General features: G+C 35.2%; 1 protein-coding gene across 2 annotated transcripts; it reads left to right on the forward strand.

Annotated features, from left to right (window-relative positions):
- Positions 1–5009: 5009 nt before the first annotated feature.
- LOC137729973 (auxin efflux carrier component 6) lies at positions 5010–11972 on the forward strand. 2 transcript variants are annotated; one of them, XM_068469024.1, is made up of 7 exons: positions 5010–5443; positions 5951–6582; positions 9049–9253; positions 9372–9457; positions 10149–10306; positions 10591–10667; positions 11614–11972. In XM_068469024.1, the coding sequence occupies exons 1-7, from the start codon at positions 5010–5012 to the stop codon at positions 11681–11683; spliced, it is 1662 nt and encodes a 553-aa protein (XP_068325125.1). In that variant the 3' UTR covers positions 11684–11972. The 2 variants fall into 2 exon arrangements, with proteins under 2 accessions (XP_068325125.1, XP_068325126.1); XM_068469025.1 differs by having other exon boundaries at positions 5951–6490; positions 9017–9253.
- Positions 11973–12389: the final 417 nt, after the last annotated feature.

Raw genomic sequence — 12389 nt, forward strand, 5'->3', positions numbered from 1 at the left:
CAAATAGCGGAAAAAAAAAAAGGTAGGGAAGTAATATACACATAGCAGACCAGGGAATGGAGATTTTTTTGGGGGTTGAATTTGTGGTGACATTTCGGATTTGGTGGATGCATAAGAAATAAAGGAACTTTGTATGTTGTCTTCTTTTCTTGAGAGATGATTCGTCCTCTTCTTTTTCTGAGAGATGGTTCGTCTTCCTCTCCAGAGAGAAGAAAAGAAATCCTAGGGGTGGAGGTTGGATTGTTTAAGGTGTTTGGTATTTATACCATCCACTCTCATATCCATCAAAATCCTAGAAAATCTTTGATATTTTCACTACACTTAGATTCTTGTGGACATTTTAAAATTTTAATCGACCAATAGATTTGGATATATTTTTTAAAATCCTAATTTAACTACACCATGATTTCAAAATCTTTTAAAATCCAATTGACTACATCCAGATTTTAAAGTCCATTAAAATACTATCAAGTCCTATCAAATCCTAATTTGACTACACCCTCCTAAATTGCATGTATTTTTAAACTGAAGCATTTAGGTGATGTAGCTGTAGAAAATAAAATGATTGATTTTTCGTTTTTATTGTCTGGGAACGAAATTTTTTTGTTACTTTATGAAAAATGTTTTTGCGTGCATAGACTATCTTCTCGGTACTCTCTCTCATACTCAACTCGTCCAAAAAAGAAAACAGAGTCAATTGGTGTTGTTAGAGCACGGGGTCAAGCAAAGAGCCAAACTGAGAAAAACAGGAGCCGGTGCAGACGGAGCATGCTCAGGTGGGTGCTTGCCTTTTGGAGAGAGCCCACATCCGGCCATTAGTCATTTCATTGTCAGGTCTGAAACAACCAAATGCGACAAAACCATTGCCGCCTATTTACAGACACTGCAAGCCCCCCTCACTCTCCCATTCCATGTATACATTCATGACCCCAACAACTCCACACCTTCATAATGAATCCTTTCTGAACTTCACTTAATAATAATATCCATACTTGTAGTGTTAATATATTTTCTTCAAACTCTATTTGTGTTGAGATATTTTCTAATGATTCATGATGTACGCAATTAAAGAAATATCAATTTCTTTAATGCATTTTTATTTGAAGAAAGACTTTTCAGAAAAGGGTTTATTCTTCGTTGATGAGGTACAAAGGTTATATAAAAGTTAGAGGGGGAGGATCACAATCCTCGCGTCCAATAATCTAATATGTTGGGTGGACTATTTCATCAATAGAAAAACGAACACCAACTTTAGTCTCCCTTTCATAATGAATCCTTTCTAAACTTCACTTAATAATAATTAATGTTGTAGATTACAAAGAGAAGAAAATTAGCCAAATGACGATTCATATGAAGATGACTTTCTTTGTAGAAGCTCTCATTTTTAACCAATTTTAAATTAATATCTTTGTTAGAAAGCTAGCTAGGTAACTTTTTTCGCAGAAAGCTTGTAAACTTTATACAAGAAATGGGCATCTTTATGCAGATGAAAATTGAAAAGGTACATATATACAGTGAGGTGAGATCCAGCGGGTTATCCATGGGTGATATATATATTTATTTGTCAAACTTTCCACAAAGGCCATTTACATACTGTTTAGATAAACAAGAGTGAGGCCATATCATTGGATTTGAAGATTGCAGATTCTCAATGATCTTGAGTCTCCTGAATCCTGATAAAAGGCAAAAAGAGTTGTTTTCTTGCAATGGGTTGGGGTTCGAGTCCGGTAGGCCATCCAACAAGGCGAGTTTCTCCATATACAGATACTGTAAATCTCTTTTTAACTTCTATCAGCCATGCATTTTTACCATTCTAATATCATTCAACAACCTCAAGACTAAAGACCGTAGAAAACGTAACTTAATAATCATAAAGGATAATGCTTGTGTTCCTTCATGGTGTTCCTCACCACCCCGCTCCTCCCCCCCCCCCCCCCCCCCCCAACCCTCCTCTTTTTTTCTCTCTCTCTCTCTCACGATTAACATATGTTCAACTTACGGGCATTATAAATGAAACTCTTCATTATCTGTATTATCATCTAAATATTATACTTGTAAATTGTATGTGGAAGTTCCGCGTTTGGATACTGTTAAAATGTTTGGAACATGTAAAAATTTTACATTATAACCCCACCGGGGATGTAAACACCACTTCATGTCAGATCCCAGCAAGCTGTGGAGCCAAAAATAATATCTAAAATCCTGAAAATGACACGTGGAGTTTTACCCACAAGATATGATAATACCCTCATTAAATTGGAGAGGCCCACATTCCTTCCACGCGTAGTTCAACTCTCAAGAAAACCCAAGTTGCTAATTACAGCTTCTCCAAGCTCATGCATATGGCAATGAGAAAAGTCAAAGGTATTAAAGATATAACTAATAACCTAGTCTTATCCTTAAAGCTTTCCTTATTGAAGACCAACTCAATGAAGTAAGGAATCACCATCAAATCAAATGAAGGATTAGATGAGCTAATTCCAAAATATTATCAATTAAATAATAGGATTAAGTACCTAAAACTCCATAACCTTTTAGTGTCATTCTCAATTGGTCTCAACTTTTTTAAACATTCCAAATAAGTACCCAACTTATTAAAATTGTCACATCCGTTAAGCCCAATTAATTTTTCAAACATAGATTATATTCAAAACCTGCCAACTAGGTATATATATCATGGACAATATTAATATTAGTTGCCTCAAAATCTAAATTTCAAACATAGATTATATAATATGAAACCCAATGATCAAACATGTGTTGAATTGAATGGACTCAAATTGAAATTACATCATGACAGCAATCTCTTAACAAAGAAGTGGGCTAAGAATTCAGATAGAGTTTCAATGAGCTTGTTTCTACTCATATGATTTCCTCATTCGCTGATTCTCAACTCTTAAAGCTTCTAGTTCTTCTTTGTGGGCAATGTAGAAGATGATGGCTGCATCATGGTAATTTATACCATTTCAATAACCTCTATGACCTTCTTCTCGATGTTGGCGGCTTGAGTGGTAGGGTGGAATTAGTGGCTTTTCGTTAGGTTTGGACGTGATGGCCTTATGGGAGTGGAAATAACCGTTAGTTGGTGGACACATGGCATGACACCCTATACATATGACCATCTATCCTCATTCTCCACTAAATTTTGGTAGGCTTTTGCTACACAATTAGCCCCTAAAACTCTCTCTTCTAGCCAGGCATCCCAACACCCCCCCCCCCCCAACCCCCGGTGCTGCAACTACTCCATGAGCGCGTAACTTTGGTCTTTGAAGAAAGATGTTTAATTATTTTGTAGGTACAAATTCGTCAAAACCGAAGACCATGAATTTTTGCTACCACACATGCCTTTACTGCAAACTTTCTTTGTTTTATTTTAATTTTTTTTAATTATTTGCTACAAACGTTTAGTTTTCCTAAGTAGATATTTGAAACTGAAAAAGTGGAATATCAATCCATTATCAGTTTAGAAACCTCTTGCAAGATACCAAAACCCTAACCAACCTCGAAGCCCTACCACACAACATGCACACAATCGTTTCAATTAATTACAATTTAAAATTGTTTCAACTTGATCATATATGTCCTCCAAATACCTTGCACTAAGAGAGCTGAGAGCCAAGGGATTAAGACTAATAAACTCCTAAGGGTGTGTGCGTTTGTCTTCACTAGGTTTTACTGGGCTAGACTATACTAAGAACTAGTGTAGTCCCATGTTTGTATCCGCAGAGACTACCTTTAATGAATTAGATTTTACTTGCGTCGACTAAAGACCTCGCTAGACGGTCTTAACAAGACTCCCGAAAATCATGGAACTGCTAAAATCATCCCCTCTTTCGTCTCCTCTACATCTTCGACAGACCAGTCTCATCGCATCCTCGTCATCTCCGACCACTCCCACCCCGTCCTCGTCATCTCCAACTGCGTCATTTCTTTATCTCTCTAACTCGATCATCATCACTATTTTTGCTTCTAATTATTTGGTTTTTGAATTGGATTTTTTCGATTTGTAGAGATGGCCAACTCGATCATCAGTCGGAGCAATTGCTTCCTCGTCGCCTTCTTCTTCTTCGCTGCCTCATCTTCTTCTTCTCCTTCATCCCTCGTCATCTTCTTCTCCTTCACAGAGATAGCCAACCTGAAGCAAATCCTGATGAGGGCATCTCCCTTTTAGCATACAAGTTTCAATTTATGCACTTGAATTTGATTTAGTTGCGGTAAGACTCTGAATTCATGACCAATGAAAATTGAGAAAGAAATTCATGACCAAAGGAGGGAAATATTGCCATTTGTATGATTGTGAATTTAATCTTTTGATTGATTGTCATGTATTTTAAACTGGATATCTTGAATTTTAGAGTTTATTGCAACTACTAGTTGCTTGAGCTCGATTTCGATATGGGTTTTGAAGTAGTGTATTTGTGAGTTGAGTATTTTGGATTTAGCATATTTTGACATTTTAATTCATATACTAGTTAATTTTGGTTGAAATTTGATTGGTTTCTGTTACTTTTGGGTTGGAATTGGATGTTGAAAATTTTAGTTGAAAATTTTTATGTTGGTAGAAATTGAAGTTAAAGCAAATAACTTGAATATTTTGTTACATATGTAATGTTTTTGTTTTTTTTTCATTATCCTGCTTCATAATCCAATACTGCACTAAGTCAGTCCACCTTAGTCCTGAAACTAGTTCAATCCGAGATAGTTCGATGCAACAAACTCTTGACGGTGAGAATGCCACTGGCCCAGAAAGACGATGTAGCCCAAATCAATCAAGAGAAACATAGGAAAATAAACCACTCAACCGCGACTTCCGCTGTCCAGACTTCTATCACAAGTAAATAACAACGCTTTCAGGGGTATTTTCGTACATAAACTCCTATATAAACTCTCAAATCTCAAGCTAGCATTCAGTATGCTCTGCTTTGATTCGAGACAAACTGTGTGTATGTTTGTCAAACAAAGAAAGAGAGAGAGAAGGAGTTAATTAACAATAATAAGAGAGGTAGAGGATGATAACGGCACAAGATTTCTACAAGGTCAGCTGCGCAATTGTTCCACTATACTTTGCAATGCTGGTGGCCTATGCCTCTGTCAAATGGTGCAAAATATTCTCACCGGAGCAGTGCTCTGGCATCAACCGCTTCGTGGCGGTGTTTGCGGTTCCGGTGCTGTCTTTCCACTTCATATCCCAAAACAACCCTTATCAGATGGACACCAAGTTTATATTGGCTGACACTTTCTCCAAGCTCTTGGTTCTTGCCTTGCTTTCGTTATGGTCTATATTGTTTAAGGCAGCAGGAGGGCTTGACTGGCTTATCACTATTTTTTCTGTCGCCACTTTGCCAAACACATTGGTCATGGGCATCCCTTTGCTCAAGGCCATGTATGGCGATTTCACCCAGTCCCTCATGGTTCAAGTGGTTGTGCTTCAATGCATCGTATGGTAATTTCTTTGTTTCTCATTTACTTTTGCTCATTAATTTAGGTTTTCGGTTTTCACATTGTATGCTAGTAAATGTTAGTTGATTTTTTGGGGGAAATGATTTTGGGACTCTTTTTCATCTTCTGCACATTTATTTTTTCTAGTCATCAGATTGATGTCATTGAACAATCAAAGAAGATTCAAGAGTTATGATATTTAAGAGGGATTGTGTAGAAAGTAAAAAAATGTGCACATAAATCACTCTTTTTTGGTGTCTTGTTGGTATTATCCACAGGTTCTTGTGGATTGATTGTATACATGCGTTAATTATTGTTAATTTGTGATTGATTAGGTGCTCAGTTATTGTACAATCTTTGTTGTCTTGTTGGTAATTTCCCACAATTTTTTCTTCTTATACTAATTTAGTATCCATATGCTAAATTGACAAAAAAAAAAAACCATTTATTAAGTTTTAGGGTATATTATTTCGTACAAAAATAATTAAGCAGTCTCACTCGATTCTGGTAGGTACACACTTTTGCTCTTTCTCTTTGAGTATAGAGCAGCCACTCTACTCATCCAAACCCAGTTCCCTGGCCCCACCGCCGCAGCCATAACAAAGTTCGAAATCGACGATGACATTATCTCCCTGGACGGCCGGAACCCCCTTTGCACCGAGTCTGAAACCGATCAAAATGGGCGTATCCGGGTCCGAATCCGGCGCTCTACATCATCAGTCCCCGGCTCCTCAGCTCTTTCATCCTCTATGGGCCTCACTCCCAGACCATCAAACCTCTCCAATGCCGAAATATTCTCAATCAACACACCTCACCACCATGCAAACCTTGAATTCACTTTGGGATCTGGTGACGTGGCCTTTGGGTATCGATCTACCAGCCCTCAACTCTCCGCCGGGTACGCGTCCTCGGACGCGTATTCCCTGCAGCCAACTCCACGTGCTTCAACTTTCAATGAAATTGACACGACCACATTCTCCACCACCGCCAATACCCCGGTGTGGGCCAGGTCTCCGGCGACGGGGAGATTTTCACAGCAACCGTCTCCGACGTTTAACGGCGTGAAGATGGTATGGGAGTCACCTGCGAAGTGTCAGGGTGGTGGTGGTGATCAGAGACAAGGATATTTCAAAGATGTTGGAGGTACGTACGCATATCGACCTATCTATTTGTTGCTTCTTTTTAGGGTTTCTGGTTTGAAGGGGACAGGACGCTGTCGTATTGTAGGAGAAGAACATCAACAGGACATGCAGCTTTTTCAGGGAGTTTGTACGCTTCGGCCACAAATAGTAACGAACCAAAATAGTTTGAAAAATAGCACTCGCGTATATTTACAAATATTTTTGAGGTATGCCATACACACACTTCATTTTACTTTTCACACATTTTTGATAATTTTTGTCCGTTAATCTTTTTCAATTCATCCGATCCGACGGCCGAAAATTAAAAAAATGTATGAGAAGTAAAATAAGGTGTGTCAATATCACACATGATATTTTTTTTTTATCAATAAAAGAAATAAAATTAAATTCAATAATACTTTCCTGTCAAAAATTACAATCCCGCCAATTGGGCTTTTTTTATGTTAATTAAATATAAAATATTTTTCTATTTTAATTTTTTATTTGTTGGATCTATTTGTTTATTAAAAAAAAACAAATGGAAGGTAACCACCAAGTGAGTTTGTGTTAAAAGTATTATTTAACTCTATTAATCAATTTTAATAATTTTTGGAAAAAAAATCAATTATAATATTTTGGGGGAATTGTTGTTAACACTCCAAAAATCTCATTTGGCACTCCAAACTTTCTATAATTAGAAAGAAAAATACACTTGTGAGGAGTGTAGAATGAGATTTTTAGAGTGCTAATAACAATTCCCTATTTCGGAGTTCTAGTTAATTAAGAGTGGGGCAAAATTTGATATTTTGAATATTTCACCATTTTTCTTCTTCTCCCTACACACACACACTAACTACATTTTGCAACATCTAGGATCGTAAAATTATATAAATTTATAATTTTGTTTGTCCAATGTCTAATCCTTCATTAAATTGCTGATTAATTTGAATATGTGGTACAAATGTGACTTATACATCATCAATATAAAAGTTTCATGTTTTACTATGTCATCAATCTAATGAAAAATAAAAAAACCACCAACTAGTATTGCAATCTTATGGTGTCTCCCCTTACAGTAGATATCATTGTATAAGAGAGAAAAAAAGCATCAATTGCTACAATTTAATCATTTTTAGTGCAATATGAGAGAACTAAAATTTCATGATCCATTTTAAAAATCACTATTTATCTGAGGGTGTGAAATATTATTAGCTCAAAGTTATACAAATATCATATTAAAATCATAATATAACCTGCAGGCCAACTCAATTATTTTACTATATTTATGTATCATGTCTTCTCCTAGTGCAAACATGACCAACCTCAAAAAGACATGTGGTGTCTCCACCCAAGCATAATTGAAGAGAAAAGTATACCAAACACTAAAATCATCTTGAATTTGTAGCTAGTTACATTCTACTTTGCCGGCAGACCCTTCATTGATAGGTGCCATCATTTTCTTGAGAGCACGTGTGTAATGATAAAAGAAGATGTTTGATTACTTAATCTTGGCAATAGTCACGGTAAAGAATCCTATAAATTATGATAACACCGTATCATGCTCACCCAAAATTTTTATTTTCTAATTATGTTGTCTCATTGTGTTCCATCTTCATAAAAGGAGGAGTATAGCTTTATAATATTTATAATAATAATTATTATTTTAGGGTTTCTTTGATAATTATATCATTTTTAGTATTAAATTTGTGTGGTTTATGGGAAAATTTACGAGGAAATGGAGGGATAAATAAAAAAGATTAGAGGAGAATGTTGGGAAAGATGTTGAAGAAATATATACACAATATAAAAACTAAAAACAAAAGAAAAAAACTATTCTAAGTTATTTCACTTTCAAAATAAATTTTGTTTTCAATTTTCTTCTTTATTTCTTTCTTTACTTCCCACCACCCTTCTTCATCATTCCTTTTCTTCATATACTTTCTCAATATACATCTCAAACACAAAAATTTAAAACTAAAAATAAAATAGTTATAAAACGATCTCTCATATTGAGGCCCTATTATTCTAGATTAATCAAGAAACTTCTTATCTAAATGTATGTTTCGAATTGACAATCGAATTTGTCAATGTAAAATGTCGTTATTATCTGTCTCCAATTAAACAAATAGGGACTAAAAAATATCTATAACAAGTCAAGGTTATATTGTAGTAATATATTCATGTATGACTCTTTGTAATCAATAATTCCATTTTCTCATTGTAATTTGTCAACATATGAGCTTGTAGTGAGAGTCTAAATTATGAGCTCGTTTGGAAGTTCTTTAAAATAGTTAAAAGTGTTTTTGGTGAAAATATTTTGGAACCAATTCTTAATAAAAAAAAATGCATATAGCACTTCAAGTATTTTTTAAACCCAAAAACATTTTCTCTAAAAGCTATTTCAATAATTTTAAAAGCACTTTCAAACGACCGCTATATTGTAGCCATCAATTTAGAATTCTAAAGAATGATTTCACTATCGTTTCAGATAAAGAAATTAGCTTTAGAGACTGCACCAAAATCCCAATGCCGGAGGTGACGGATACGAAGGTCGAAGCAGCTGCTAATCAAGAAATGCCAAGTGCCCCAGTCATGCTAAGGCTTATACTAATCATGGTTGGAAGAAAGCTTTCCCGCAACCCAAACACATACTCAAGTGTGTTAGGCCTTGTCTGGTCTCTCATTTCATTCAAGTGAGCAAAATTATCATCTGATACTTTTTTAATCATCCTTCTTAACAGCTCTATTAATTACTCTAACTTACATACTAGGGCATGCCAATTCATGATAATTATTTCTTTCATGTTTCAGGTGGGATGTAGGGATGCCGAGTTTGGTGAAATATTCCATAAAATTGATATCAGATGCGGGTCTGGGGATGGCTATGTTCAGTTTAGGTATATCATCTTGCAACACAAACACATGCAAATGAATATAATAAACAGGAGAAAGACTATTATTTCTAACTTTTTTTAAAAGACTATTTTCTAATTTTTTTTTTTTCTTAGGACATTATTAGTCCTTCATGTGGCATACAGTTTATTTAGTAATAAAGAGCTTATATTGCCACAATTAATATATCTATTATTTGAAGAGAAATGCTCAGGAGATTTTTTTAAAGTGGGACTCTCCATAGATTTTCTGTCACCTCGCAGTTTAACAGTAATTAATTTTCACGCCAACATTATAAAACATTGTGCTAAAAACAGAAGGTGGTAGAAACTCTAGAGAGAGTATACCCATTTTCAAATAATCTCCTTAGCATTTCTCTTCATATAATAGATATATTAATGAGGCATTATATTTTTCTAAGAATCTTATTATTGCAAGGAGCTTACGTACTCATACATCGTTATTGAGCTCGAAACATATTCTTGTCAATGCTTTGGTGTTATTCATTTCTAAATTATTTTTCTTCCAAAAGCAAAGCGCGAGCAATGAATCACATGAATTGCTTGTAAGGGACAGGACAACATTTACTATCATCATGCCGTAGTCGTGAATATTAGTTTGAAAATTGCACTTCTACATATACTGAGGAAACTTTGATGTTTTGGCTGGCAATATCGTTTTGAAAATTTCATGCAGGGTTGTTCATGGCCCTTCAGCCTCGTATTTTAGCGTGTGGCACAAAAAGGGCAACAATGGGGATGGTGGTCCGATTTATTTGCGGGCCTCTTCTAATGGTTGCTGCCTCTGCCGCTACTGGTCTTAGAGGAGTAAAACTACATGCTGCCATAGTCCAGGTACTGTTTTCTTATAGTCCAGGTACTGTTTTCTTAAAGAACCTGTGTAATACACATATATATACATGAGTGAGCTCCATAAATAGTCCCTGCATATATATATATATATATATATATATATATATATATATATCGTATATGTATGCATGCATATATAAATAATCTAGCTAGTCATCTTTTGTTTTTTGTTTTTTAAATAATCTAGCTAGTCATCTTTTGTTTTTTGTTTTTTCTTAAATAATGATTTTATAAGGGTTTGAAATGTTGAATTGATGATTTACCAGGCAGCGCTTCCACAAGGAATAGTACCATTTGTCTTTGCAAGGGAGTACGGTTTGCATCCAGACATTTTAAGCACAGGGTAAGTAAATTTTAATAGACGAACTTTAAAGCATATTGATCAATAATTTCATTACGATCACTATTCGAGAATACTAATAACAATTCCTTTTATATGAGTTTGAACAAAATAAAAATTAAAAAATGAATGCATATGAAGAGAAAAAATCAGGGAAAAATGGAAACTTGGTATGAAGTTTATAAAGGTGCTGCTTAAGCCCAAAAAGAGGGAAGGAAAATAAAATATTTGAGTGCTATGGAAAATCTTGAAGTAATTATTGTTGGGGAAATGAGACTAGGCTTTTGCTAGTTTTCATTGTGTACCCTAACCTTCAAACATAAGAATAGACTAAAGAAGAAAGTAAGCTAAAGCATGAAAATCAACAATCTTCTAGTTTTCATCACTTCCCTATCGGCCTGTTTAATTTATTCACACTTCCCTACCGGTTTAATTTATTCATCAGGAGATGATCATGGCAAATGGTAGCAGCTTTGTTAATTATAGTTACAAAGTCAAATGACACTCCTAGTTTTCTCAATCAACACATCCAATAATCGCTCACGCGTGAAATTTATTGGCGACCCTTTAAAGTGTTTGAGTGTGAAGAAATAAAGTTTAATAAATGTGGAGGGAGTAGTAGGACAGATCATAGATGATGTGCAACTGAAAAAATTGATTTGCCCAATTGGCTTCTGAAAGTGACTTCTTTTCACTGGAAGAGCAAATCACAGGCACACACACCATAGTGCACAAGTCAATTTAGAGGGAGGGAGGGAGGGAGAGGAGGGAGGGGGTGGGGAAGGAAGGAAGCTGCAAAATACTTATTTTGTTCGTGTGCAAAAACCCTAACTACAATATTAATATATATATATATATATATATATATATCTGTGTGTGTGTGTGTGTATCTACCTATCTTTGTATTTACTGCATGCTTGGATAAATAACTTATAATGCTATTTTGCAGGGTTATCTTTGGTATGTTAGTTTCCTTACCAGTGACGCTCCTCTACTACATACTTCTAGGCTTATATTAACTGAGGAGAAAGAAGATTATGAAGGGCCTGCATTTTCAGTGGATTAAAGCAAAATGGAGTATCCAAAGCTAACTGTGTTCTTAAATACATTATGTCCTCTAATTGTCTAAGGACCAAACTCCACAGTGTTATGAGAAGATTAGAATGTGACAAATTATGAAGATGTTTTCAGGGCTCTACTAATGACCTGAGGGGTCTGGTGTCATATTAGTACATGGACTAGTGGTAGCCGAAAGGAAGAAGGATATCATGGCTTATGATGAAGTTAGTAGACTTATCTTTCTTCTTGGGGATGGGTAAAGTTTCCACAACCATGTATTTTGACTCAAGAAAGAAAAAAGGCAAAATCATGTTGCTCCTACTATTTTTCTTCTATTTTTTTTATCCTTTAATATTTACAGCAATCATTACAAAATAGTTTCGTGCTTTCTGCTAAGAAGTTTTATGTGAAACCAAGGAGTTTTATCTTGCAGACGAAGTTTGTCGTGGAGAGAAAGCATGCATGATTCATTAATTATCCTTGTCATAGAAAGCTGACGGGAAGGGATGCTCTCCTGATCTCTTTCATCAAATTCATTAATCTGAATTTTTGAAATTTGATTTAACGGTTAAAGTTATTATAACTTTTAAAGTGACCCTTATTTTTTACTGTTAAATCAAATTTTAAGGGTCTAAATTAGTAGATTTGGTGGATTTGATGGAAGAG

This window comes from Pyrus communis, chromosome 3, assembly GCF_963583255.1.
Source record: "Pyrus communis chromosome 3, drPyrComm1.1, whole genome shotgun sequence".
Classification (NCBI taxonomy): Eukaryota; Viridiplantae; Streptophyta; class Magnoliopsida; order Rosales; family Rosaceae; genus Pyrus; species Pyrus communis.

Bases quoted from the DNA above. Each gene is read 5' to 3' on its own strand.
- LOC137729973 (XM_068469024.1), top strand. From the start codon at position 5,010: ATGATAACGGCACAAGATTTCTACAAGGTCAGCTGCGCAATTGTTCCA. The intron at 6,583-9,048 runs GTACGTACGCAT...CTATCGTTTCAG, and splicing joins ATATTTCAAAGATGTTGGAG to ATAAAGAAATTAGCTTTAGA. The intron at 10,668-11,613 runs GTAAGTAAATTT...GCTATTTTGCAG, and splicing joins CCAGACATTTTAAGCACAGG to GGTTATCTTTGGTATGTTAG.